At 43.6% G+C, this 11856-nt stretch overlaps 2 protein-coding genes and 3 non-coding genes across 5 annotated transcripts in view; 4 read left to right on the forward strand and 1 right to left on the reverse strand.

Moving 5' to 3' along the window:
• The window catches only part of MRPL18 (mitochondrial ribosomal protein L18), an 11046-nt gene extending 7893 nt beyond the window's left edge, over nucleotides 1-3153 (reverse strand). The window contains exons 1-2 of the mRNA XM_007945264.1: nucleotides 3105-3153; nucleotides 2669-2855 (exon numbers count right to left, since the gene is read on the reverse strand). Of these exons, the coding sequence (XP_007943455.1) occupies nucleotides 2669-2855; nucleotides 3105-3153 (236 nt within the window). The remainder of the gene's footprint in view (nucleotides 1-2668; nucleotides 2856-3104) is intronic.
• Nucleotides 3154-4390: 1237 nt separating this feature from the next.
• Nucleotides 4391-11851, forward strand: TCP1 (t-complex 1). The gene is made up of 12 exons (XM_007945265.2): nucleotides 4391-4454; nucleotides 5507-5592; nucleotides 5785-5913; nucleotides 7185-7282; nucleotides 7658-7768; nucleotides 8308-8489; nucleotides 8889-9015; nucleotides 9599-9774; nucleotides 10134-10257; nucleotides 10581-10773; nucleotides 10899-11062; nucleotides 11635-11851. Exons 1-12 carry the CDS (start codon nucleotides 4391-4393, stop codon nucleotides 11849-11851), a joined length of 1671 nt encoding a protein of 556 aa, XP_007943456.1.
• LOC122150409 lies at nucleotides 6223-6360 on the forward strand. Its single transcript, XR_006163651.1, has one exon. It is a non-coding gene; the product is annotated as a small nucleolar RNA SNORA29 (small nucleolar RNA).
• On the forward strand, nucleotides 7443-7583 carry LOC122150410. The gene has a single exon (XR_006163652.1). It is a non-coding gene; the product is annotated as a small nucleolar RNA SNORA29 (small nucleolar RNA).
• LOC122150408 lies at nucleotides 10328-10456 on the forward strand. The gene has a single exon (XR_006163650.1). It is a non-coding gene; the product is annotated as a small nucleolar RNA SNORA20 (small nucleolar RNA).
• Nucleotides 11852-11856: the final 5 nt, after the last annotated feature.

An 11856-nucleotide genomic window follows, 5' to 3' on the forward strand; every position in this document is an offset into this window, starting at 1 on the left:
AGAATGGCCAGACTTCGTCTCACCTATTTTGGTCATGTTGTAAGGAGGGACCATTCCCTGGAGAAGGATGTCATGCTTGGTAGGGTGGAGGGTCGACAAAAGAGGGGGAGGCCTTCAACGAGATGGATTGATACGGTGGCTGCAATGATGAGCTCAAGTATAGCTGGGATTGTGGGGCTGGCGCGGGATAGGGCAGTGTTTCGTTCTGCTGTGCATAGGGTCGCTATGAGTCGGAAACGACTCGACGGCACTTAACAACAACAACAGTTATTTAAATGATCCAAATACCTCTGAAGGAAGGTTGGGCAATCTACTTCCGTAGTGATACTATCTCGGCAACCCAAGGAGGGGTCACTACGAGTCACAACAACAATACTAAGGGAAGGTAACATGTCATGTTTTAAGCCTTCTAGACTTCAGAGCCAAATCACTTTCAATTTGAACTGCCTGCTTCCTTTAATTCGACCTGTACACTAAGTGAAAATGTATCATGACAACTGTAACACTCTATTATTCCTATCCCATCTTCCACTACTAGACTGTAAGACGTGCGGAGACAGGGATGATGTCTATTTGCTCTGTATCTCCTGCATCTAGCATAACGTCTAACTGGTGACATAAGCCCAATGTTTGTTGAATGAATGAATACATCACACGATTATGATCTGCAATTTGTTCTTGTAACTTTATACAGGAATGCCCTGCTTTTTGAAAGTTCGCTTTGTATGTCATTTTGCTTTTACAAAAGACCTCCATTAGTACCTGTTGTAACTAAATCAGAGAACTCCAGAGAGGATTTTCACTTTTACAAACGAGGTGAAGAGCCAAACGAGCGTTCAGTGTTTGTTTTGCAGTGAGTCATCACAGAGGCGACACACAGCCTGAGCAGTTCCCAGGGTGCCGGAGTCAGTGTTTCCACACCAACCCGCACAGCTTGGAGCTGCGTCCGTGCACACTCTGTATTAGTGTTCCACAAGGGTCTCTGTGTTACTTGGCACAATTTGGTGGGTTACTTTTGGGTCTGGGAATGTGCAAACATTTTATCCAGAGATGAATGGTACAGGAACTGCTTTTTTGCTTTATGCCATTTCAGCTTATGAAAAGTTTCTAGGAATGCTTTACTTTCAGATGGTGGGTACAACCTATACAGGAGTCAAAACTTGTATTTTTAACTAATCCTAACCAAGCAGAGGAACAGCAAAGAAGCTTAGAAGTGGCAGCTTAGTGGTAATAATTTAGTGCCCTGGCTGAGGTCGGACAGAACAAGTTTGAATCCTAGTTCTGGAACTGACTGACCATGTCATTCGGAGGGAATTGCTTAGCCTCCCTAAGCTTCAATTAAGAGCTCTGGTGGCACAGTGGCTAAAGCACCAGTCTGCTAACCAAAAACTGCCAGTGGTTCGAACCCACCAGCTGCTCCAAGGGAGAAAGATGACGTGGTCTGCTTCCACAAACATTTACAGCCTTGGAAACCCTATGGGGCAGTTCTACTCTGTCCTACAGGGTTGCTACGAGTCAATGGCAGTGGATTTGAGTTTGGTTGTAAGCTTCAATTCCTCTGCTCCCATCAAATGGAAAAAGTCATTGTACTGCCTCATAAGCGTTTTATGAATTAAACAAGAAAGTGCATATAAAGAAACAAGCATAGTGCTGGCAGTTAGTAAATGTTCAATAAAGAACCATCTTTACAACAAAACATCTCATGGCTGGAATAAGACATTGGGCTGCTAATCAAAAGGTCACAGTTTGAACCCACCAGCCGCTCCACTGGCAAACGATGAGGCAGTCTGCTTTTTTCAGCTTTGGAAACCCTTTGAGGGCAGTTCTACTCTGTTTTGTAGGGTTGCTATGAATCTACTTGATGGCAATGGGTGGGTTTGTGTTTTTTTTTCCCCCCAACTGATCTTCCTGGTGGAGCAATGGTTAAGCACTCTAACCAAAACGTTAGGGGTTTGAACCCACCAGCCACTCCATGGGAGAAAGATGTCGCAGCGTGCTTTTGTAAAGATTTACTGCCTTGGGAACCCTACAGAGTGATTCTACTCTGTCCTATAGGATTTCTATGAGTAGGAAGAAACTTGGTAGCAATGGGTTTGGTTTTTAGTTTTTTAACCTGGTCTTCCTTCCTACTCTTGCCCTCTTAAAAACATATTCTCTCCAAAACACAAAGATCATTAAAATCCATTATCACTCAGGCTCAAACCTTAAAACCTTTCACAGCTTCTCACGGTAGTGAAAATACAGTTTAAACTGCTCAGCTTGATTTACAAATATAACAGTAGGCCTCTACCTGCTCAAGCATTCTCATCACACCACTAAGCCCTCTGCTCACTGCCCTCCAGGTAACAGGCCTTTCTGTCCCACACTCACCAAGCTCACTTCTGCTCTACTCAGCCCTGTCCTTTGCTCTTCCCTGCATTTCACACAGATGGTCTGCTTTCCTCCTACTTTCTTTTCCCGGCTTTTAAGTGTTGCCTCCTTAAAGAAGTCTTAGTAGGCACCCAGTCCCCCAGTGACATCTTCTTTGCATTTTCTTAATGATACGTATTTACTTGTTTGTTTCACTCCATGCCAGCTTCCTGGCATATAGTGAGGGTTGGATAAACGTGTGTCAGATGAATGGCTAAAACCAATTTGCAGGCTACCGCCCCCCCGTGGACTACATTACCTGTGCCAGAACTCCCGCGAGGGCCACACTGTCCCCCAGCCCCGTTCCTTCCTGGCCACAGCCAAGAGCTCCAGATTCCGGGGATTCCGGTTAGTGAACTCAGGGGCAACAGCTTCATTATCCACGGGGTCTACTTCGGGCTTCACCGCCGATGTGGAACTGGTTGAGAGGCCTGCAAACCCAAACTCTAGGGAAACGGAAACCAACACACCTAACTAAAACACAGCAACAGAACAGGAATAAAATCTGACCTCTGCCCACCCCTCCGATCTTCCCGCCCTGCAAGGAGAACGTAATATATATTTGATCAAAAGATTCTTAATTTACTACGGTCATCACAAATTTACTTTTCGATGGTGGATGCTGAATGTTTAGTTTACACTTACTAGGGAGGCTCCAAGGAGTAATCTGAGAAAAATAGGGCAAAATTAGTTACCGGGGTTTCTGCAAACGGCTAACGCCCAGAACCGCAACCGAAGCGCCATCATGGAGAGGACCGCACGCAAAGCCTCGGAAAAGCCCTGTCCACCTCCTCGGGCGGCTCAGCTGCCCACGCCGGCAGCCATACTGACTCTAGGAGAAGCTGAGACCGCTGGAGGTCATCCAATTCTCCAACACGAGCCACCCTCGCCCCGGAACCAACCAGCCCCGGCGGCTGAGTGGCCGAGCGGGCTGTCTGTCATCCCCGTTTCCCCAATCACCACCTAGGTGTAGACGCACGCTGGCCCAGAGCGGACCATCTCGCAAGAACGCACTAGGGGTGGTGCCGTATGTAAAGGCAAAGCTTTGTGTGCCAGTCCGGCCTTAACATTTCGTTTTCGTGGTCCGCTGGAGATGCCAACTGCCCTGGGGGTCAAGGAGCTTTCCCCTTGGAGGTACCCTAACTTCACGTCCTCATATTTGGGCGCTCTAGTCGTAAATCGGACTATGTCAGATCCACACACATCCCACTGGGCACTGGCAGGCAATGGGGCAAGGCTACATGCACAAGTGTTTTAAAATGCAGATTGTCTTCCTTGAACTACAGCTTCTGCCCTAGGGCCCACGCCAAAGGTTTGGCGGTGCTCCTGATCCGTCCTACCGACGTTTAGGTCCCAACGGCACATTCACGAGCCCTGGTGCAAAACCTGGCCGACCTGCCTCCCGTTCACCTAGCAGCTTCAACATTTATGGAAGCGAAGGAATAAAGCATGCGGCTAACATGCATGACGTGTTCAGAACCGCAGCTCTCTCTTGAAGAAGAGCCCGCCCCTTTCTGCCACACCCCCAACTCCAAACCCCACTAGACCAACTACCTTTTCTAGAAGTCACTAGAACGTCCCAACTCGCATGCGCAACCGTGCCGGAGGTGAACGCTCACCAAAGCACCTTCTTCCTCCAGTGGTCCAGGGTCCTGACATCTGCTCTCCGACTTTCGCGGCCTTCTCATCCGCACTCTAATTGGACAAAAATGATGACATACGTCTGTGCCCGCCTTCTTCCTCTTTCCCACTTCCGGCGTTTGCACGCTTCTTTACGCCCCCCCTTTCTTTCCCGCCGTGCTCTGCGGCAGGGTTGCCGGGAGCGGAGGAAGTCAGGGTGGGTGGTGTTACCCAGCAGCCCCCGCGGCGTTGCTCGGGAGGGTCCACGCTGTTACGGCCGCTGCTGTCGCCACCGCGGGTCTGGGAAACGAGACGCTTGTCGTTCGCGGTGCGAGTGGGATTTGTGTAGTTTACAGCGAAGATGGAGGGGCCCTTGTCCGTGTTTGGGGACCGCAGCACCGGGGAGGCGATCCGATCCCAGAACGGTAAGGGCGGCGAGGCCTGGTGGCGCCGAGCCCCCGTCCCGGGCCTGTGGTCACCCCGCTTGCATTTGTTCTCCTTTTCTTCCCAAAAAAGAGCCCCCGAGGCTCCTTTGGCCGGATTCCCCGGCGGCGGGTCTCGCCTCTTCTAGGCGGGGGGCCGCGTCCTCTCCCCAAAGGGGGAGAATGCTGGGCCGCGCAGCCCGTTGTGAGAACTGCGCCAGGTCGGCGGGGAGGCCGAGGCCGCGGGCCGGGAAAGAGAGCCGGCTGCTCGGAAACGTGCCGGCTGCAATGGCAGCCGGTTTGTTCCGATCGCAGTGGAGAGCATCTTCCTCTATTCTCGTGCTCCGCTTTACAGATGGCCGCAGGGTTGAGGTGGCTCGCGCGTTGTAGCGCACTCGTGCTCCGCTGCGGCGGAGGCCGTTCCCCGCTGTCCAGATGAGTTCTTAGCTCACCTGTCGCTGACATCTTCTAATAAAACGAGCTGGCGACATTCCAATTAAACGCTAATGTTCGTCGCTCTAAAGTAATTAAGGAAGGCGATTCTTAACTGACTCTAGCCAACACCGATATGCTTTATTAACAGTTTTTGGTAACTGTTAAGTCTCTTTTGTGGATTCCTGATTTCTATCTTGGGCGAATCTGACATTAAGTCAGCGTCTCCTCGTTCCATTACGGCTTTTTCACTTCCTTGTAAATAAAGTGCTAATGTAATGAGTTTGGTTTGGTTTTTAACAACAACAAAAAAAAACCTGTTAGGATCTGAAGGAAGTGCTGATTTTTAGCTGTTCTGTATGAAGTGATAACATGAAACTGACTAGATTGCTTTTTTAATTCTGTAAGGAAGCACAGCATCCCCTCTGAAAATATATTCATAATCAATATTTTAAGGTTTTCAGTAGATAACTTCTAAAATAAGGGAACATTTGAAAATTTGGAAAACGTAGAGGTTCCTGGATGTCATTTCTCGTTTTGGTTTTTCCAGCTGAAATGAGAACTCTTTGGAGTAGTAGGTTTTTCTAATTTTTTCCCCCCCGCCCTCATTTGTTTGTCAACAGTTATGGCTGCAGCTTCTATTGCCAATATTGTGAAAAGTTCTCTTGGTCCAGTTGGCTTGGATAAAATGTTGGTGGATGACATTGGTGTAAGTACACATAGCTGTTGTGTTCTTTGCCATAAAGAAAAGGAATTTTTTTAAACTTTTGCAATGTGAATTTTTTGTCTTTATCACATGTTGGTATTTGAAGATGTCATCTTGGGGCAGTATTAATTGAGGGGCTAGCTGTTCTGTTCTGTGGGTGATTACTGTTGTGGTTTTTCCCTGAAATTTTCTCAGGATGTAACCATTACTAATGATGGTGCGACAATTCTGAAGTTACTGGAGGTAGAACATCCTGCAGCAAAGGTTCTTTGTGAGCTGGCTGATCTTCAAGATAAGGAGGTTGGAGATGGGACTACTTCAGTGGTAGGTACTCAGTTGGTAGACTGGCAAAAACCAAACTCACTGCCATCAAGTAGGTCCCCTCCTTGAGTTTCCAAGGCGGTTATCTTTACAGAAGTAGATTGCCCTATCTTCCTTCCAACGAGTGGCTGGTGGGTTTGAATTGCCAGCCTTCTGGTTAGCAGTCAGATGCTTTAGGCACTACACCACCAGAGCTCCCATAGAGTGCATAACCCCCTCATTTAAATGTTGGTTTTTGCAATTTTTGACAATATTCATACATCACAGAAGAGTTTTTCTTTCCCCAACCCTACTCTGTGTCGTTTTATTTTCCTTCCCATTTGACTACCACTTCAGGTCTTAATAATAGATTTTAGTGGCTATGCTTGTGGGATAGATTAAAATTGCCATGATCTGAAGAGGGAGGGTGTTCGTGTCCTCCTCCTACATGAAATGGCTGTACAGAAATTAATGACGTTTATAAGCCTTTCCTTTATAAGTTTTTAGAAGAAATAATGTTAACTTTTTTAAAAATATATTATTTTAGCTTATATTTTGGAAGTTACAGGCAGTCTAAAGAGTTCAAAATGGAAATGTGAGGATTTCATTCACCACGGTGTAACTCTTGAGAGAAGCAACCAGTGGCTGTGATTAGTGGGGCCATTTACACTTCTCAGAGATCATCCAGCACACTGGTGTGGTAGGAACAGTTTGGTAAGGAGGATATTAAAAGTATTTTTTTAGCATTCCTTAGCCAGTAAACCAGATGCCGTTGAGTCTTCTCTACTCATGGTGACCCTGTGTGTCAGAGAACTGCTCCTTAGGGTTTCCAGTGGCTGTATTTTTTTTAGAAGCAAGACACCAGGCTTTTTCTTCTGAGGTGCCTCTGGTTGTACTTAATCCACCAACTTTTCGATTAGCCATCTAGTGAGTTAACCCTTTGTGCTCCCCAAGGACACCTAGTGTTTCTCAGGAGAACTGTTTTCAAAGTAAACCAAACCATAACCTGAAATTGTACAGGTCACTTGAGGAATCAGACTTCCTTTAGCTTCTGCTGAGCATTTAATCTCTAGAGGTAATGAGTGTGTAGTCTTGTACTTATGTGTGACTGATCCGATATCTTAGCTCTTAACTGGTTTTTGCCATCTGCCTACAAAAGACAGTGTAGGCTTTATTTAACAGCTAGTTTATTTTGCCACCATCACCGCTCTGGTTATTGTCTGATCATTGCGGTGTTTTTACATACATATTTCACATATTGTCAGGCATAAGAGCAATGAATGTTTTCTCAACAGGTTATTATAGCAGCAGAACTTCTGAAAAATGCAGATGAACTAGTCAAACAGAAAATTCATCCCACATCAGTGATTAGTGGCTATCGCCTTGCTTGCAAGTAAGATTGTTTGCATACACTGAAAAATGTTATTGATGGAATAATTATGTTCTGTCTTTTCAAATGAATGTTTTGGTTAGTGGCAATTTTATTTTGAAAGAGTTGTGTTTTAGTGTTTACATAGTAGTATTTGAAGTAAGAAGTAGGGCTGTTTGCTTTTTTTCCCATTTGACTACCACTTCAGATCTTAATGGTAGATTTTAGTGGCTATGCTTGTGGGATAGATTAAAATTGCCATGATCTGAAGAGGGAGGTTTATTTTTGTGTCCTCCTCCTACATGAAATGGCTATACAAAAAGTTAATGCTGATGACATTTTGATAACCAAAATAGTGTGAGTAGTGAAGTTACGTTTTCTCCCCCATACTTTAAACAGAGAAGCAGTGCGTTATATCAGTGAAAACCTAATTATTAACACAGATGAACTTGGAAGAGATTGCCTGATAAATGCTGCTAAGACATCGATGTCTTCCAAAATCATTGGAATGTATCCTTGTTCAGCTTTTTCAAAATAAGATCTTATGTCAGTTTTGTGCTGGGGTAACTGGCCCATATGAAATTGATACTGCATTCCAGATAGAAGATACTGTGTTAAGGTTGCCTGTTGCCTTCTCTGCTTTTCAGGGGGTAGAAGGAGAGTAAAATGTGCGTAAAAATGGTTTCAAATGAACATGGATAAGCTTGGAGGACATGATGCTGAGTGAAATAAGTCAATCAAAAAAGGACAAATAATTGTATTCAGTATTGTAAAAAGTCAGGGAAAGGTTTATTTATGGAAGGAAACTTTCCCTGTTGGTTACTGGGGTTGCAGGGAAAGGAAACTGCAGAAATAATTTTTTTTTTTAATGGTATAAAAAAGGAAGATAATGATAAACAGTACTGTCATATTTGGATGGCATAAATAATGCTTGTTTCTTTGATGAATGAAATTGTGAAAAGGAAACCAGTCCCTTTGAATTACCCTTTATTTTTATATGTAATTTTTATCCATTCCAAGTCTGTGATTATCCTTAACCATGGGGTTAGAAATGGTGATTTCTTTGCTAATATGGTGGTGGATGCTGTACTTGCTATTAAATACACAGATGGAAGAGGCCAGCCTCGCTATCCAGTCAATTCTGTTAATATCCTGAAAGCCCATGGAAGAAGTCAGACAGAGAGTCTGCTGATCAGTGGCTATGCACTGAACTGTGTGGTGGGATCGCAAGGTAAAGAAGGCCTGGGATTGGGTCGTATGACGAGGACCACAGGTGAAGACGATTTTTTTGTGGGCCACATACTGTACCTTTTTAGATGACCTGTCCAAGATGTTCACTGACTGCTCTTTTAAATGAAGCTCAGGGAAAAAGAAACTCTTCATCACGTTAGTTTCCCTTTTGTAATTTAACCACTTAAAACTGAGCAAACGTGCAGATTAAATCACATGCATTTGAACTTGTGAAAATTTCTTCTAAGGGTAATGTAGTAAACTACAGTCTAAGTCTGTGTGTACACATAGGACAACATAATGTCCTTGTGCTTGGTTTTATTATGTGTTAAGGGTGTTGTTTGTAAAACAGCATGGCTGTAGTTACTGTGAAGGAACTTAATATTTTGTTCACTCATAGGCATGCCCAAGAGAATAGTTAATGCCAAAATTGCTTGCCTCGACTTCAGCCTTCAGAAGACAAAAATGAAGCTTGGGGTGCAGGTGGTTATTACAGACCCTGAAAAACTGGACCAGATTAGACAGAGGTGTGTCTTACAAGTTATACTTGTGTTTGAACAGGACTGTCATGATGACAAAGTAAAAAAAAAAAAGAGTGTTTTGATTAATGGATAATGGAACCAGATAATGCAGAACTATTTACTGGGATGCTGAATGTGGTGTTTATACAAGTAGATTTTCAAGTGTATCTTGGGAGGGATTTTAAAAATATTTTATTTGAAGCTAGACTATTTTATGTAAACTTAGAAGAAAATTAGCATGGTGGTGCTTTAAGAAGATTTGGGTTTTTGACTTAGGAGAATATAGACTTCTTGTGAAATTTTGGGTTTATGAGTCATTCATTGATAGTAAAGGTCAGTAATCCATTTGTTTCTAAGCACAGTTCTTAGTTATTAGGACCAGGGAACAGAGATCGAGGCAGGAGGATCTAAGTGTACTATTTAATTTCTGCTGATTAGACTGATAAAAGTTTTGGTCATAAATGGGAATGAATAGTCAATACAGTTTAATCCACAATTTTGTGGAAAACACTTAACAGGAAATGTAGCTGTATTACACAAAAATACACAAGATCATTTGGGTTAACACTCAAATCTGTTTTCTCTATAGAGAATCCGATATCACCAAGGAGAGGATTCAGAAGATCCTGGCGACTGGGGCCAACGTTATTCTAACCACTGGTGGCATTGATGATATGTGTCTGAAGTATTTTGTGGAGGCTGGTGCAATGGCAGTTAGAAGAGTTTTAAAAAGGGACCTTAAACGCATTGCTAAAGCCTCGGGAGGTAAGTTTTCTGCCAGCTCTGAGAGAATCCTTCATGCTAATCAACCCGACTACGTACTGGAATGGCGACACTGCCATTTCAGAAGCACAGTGTTTCCATTCCCTTTGTGCTGTTACATTTTTATTTGATAAGACATTTTGTGTGTAATGGAAAAAGTTGTTTAATAACTAAATTTATTGAAAACTGACATAATTCCATCTCGAGATAGGAGGACAGTTGCTTACCTAGAAACTTAAACTTGTGTTTTACATGACACTTTTATCATAAGTAAATGTTTCTGAATCAAAAATAGATTATTAGCCTTCAGGAGGGAAGTGTACGAAGGAATGATATTTACAGGTCTGTGATTCTCTTAATAGCAACTATTCTTTCGACCCTGGCCAATCTGGAAGGTGAGGAAACTTTTGAAGCTGCAATGTTGGGACAAGCCGAGGAGGTGGTACAGGAGAGAATTTGTGATGATGAGCTCATTTTAATAAAAAAGTAAGAGAGCTACTTCCTGAATTATAAAGCTACATAGGTTTTCTCACTACTAAAGGTAAAAATAGACCGATTTCCCATTTATTTGCTGCTATTGTCTCTCAGTGATATGAGCAGTTATACGCATGGGATAAAACATATGAGACCTTTGTAAATTGAGATGAAGTCATCATTTTATCTCTTTTGCATGGTCTAGACATTGTTTTTAGGTACAGAATTTGCCTAGCACCTATGTAGGCAGGATTTTAAAAAGGGCATGGTGAATTACGATACAGAGTTACATCGAATACTGAGTTTAGAATCTTGCTGGTTTTTGTTTCTAACAGCACTAAGGCGCGCACATCCGCATCTATCATCTTACGTGGGGCGAATGATTTCATGTGTGATGAGATGGAGCGCTCTCTACATGATGCCCTTTGTGTGGTGAAGAGAGTTCTGGAGTCAAAATCTGTGGTTCCAGGTGGGGGCGCTGTAGAAGCAGCCCTGTCCATATACCTTGAGAACTATGCGACTAGCATGGTAAGGACAAGGTGGGCCCGGAAGGGAACCTCTGGCATGGGACTCTGCCTTGTTTGGGAACTTCAGAGCCACTACTGTGGCAGACTTCTCCTTTTGTGAAAGTACTCAATTGTCTTTGTTCTTAGGGCTCTCGAGAACAGCTGGCTATTGCAGAGTTTGCGAGATCTCTCCTTGTTATCCCGAACACACTAGCAGTTAATGCTGCCCAAGACTCCACAGATTTGGTTGCAAAGTTAAGAGCTTTTCACAATGAGGCGCAAGTTAACCCTGAACGTAAAAATCTAAAATGGTAAGCAGTCAATTTCCCAGTCATTTTCATCGTTAATTAAATTTGTGAGGTTAGATACCTATTTATAGCTCTTCCTAGACCTTTGGACCAGGCAGTGTTCTGCTCTGTTGTGTTTAGGGTCACAGCAACCAGATATTTGGAAGATAGCAGACTTGTCAGCTATTTGACCTGAAAACATACAGCTTATTGTTCAGTCAGTCCTAATTCAGACAGTGGGGCTTTGTGAGCATTGGTGTCCTGGCCTGCTTTCTGTGATCCCTGCCTGTTTCTGTCATAGTGACACAAATGCACAAAGACCTAGTCCTACTGAATAATAAAGCATATTCCTACTGTCGCTTGTCCAGCTGGAAATGATGTTCGCAGTTACTTACCCTGACTACCGTTTAGGTTTTTTCTGTTGTCAGTGCTGCTTGCGTAGTTATAAAGGGACCCACATGACCCAAGATAAACACTTACATGGAATAGCAAGGCCTATGGGCTGTTAGTTTTATATTATATTAACTTTTAAAATAAAACAGGTAGGGCATGTTATGTATTAAGAGCCATTCAGTAATTTGTGTTTGAACTGGCAGGATTGGTCTTGATCTGGTCAATGGCAAACCTCGCGACAACAAGCAAGCAGGGGTGTTTGAACCAACAATAGTTAAAGTGAAGAGTTTGAAATTTGCAACTGAAGCTGCCATTACCATTCTTCGGATTGACGATCTTATTAAATTACACCCAGAAAGTAAAGATGATAAACATGGAGGTTATGAAGATGCTGTGCACTCAGGAGCCCTTAATGACTGATGGGA

Source organism: Orycteropus afer, unplaced genomic scaffold (assembly GCF_000298275.1).
Source record: "Orycteropus afer afer isolate SDZICR_OR568_19922 unplaced genomic scaffold, OryAfe1.0 scaffold00135, whole genome shotgun sequence".
In the NCBI taxonomy this organism is placed as follows: Eukaryota; Metazoa; Chordata; class Mammalia; order Tubulidentata; family Orycteropodidae; genus Orycteropus; species Orycteropus afer.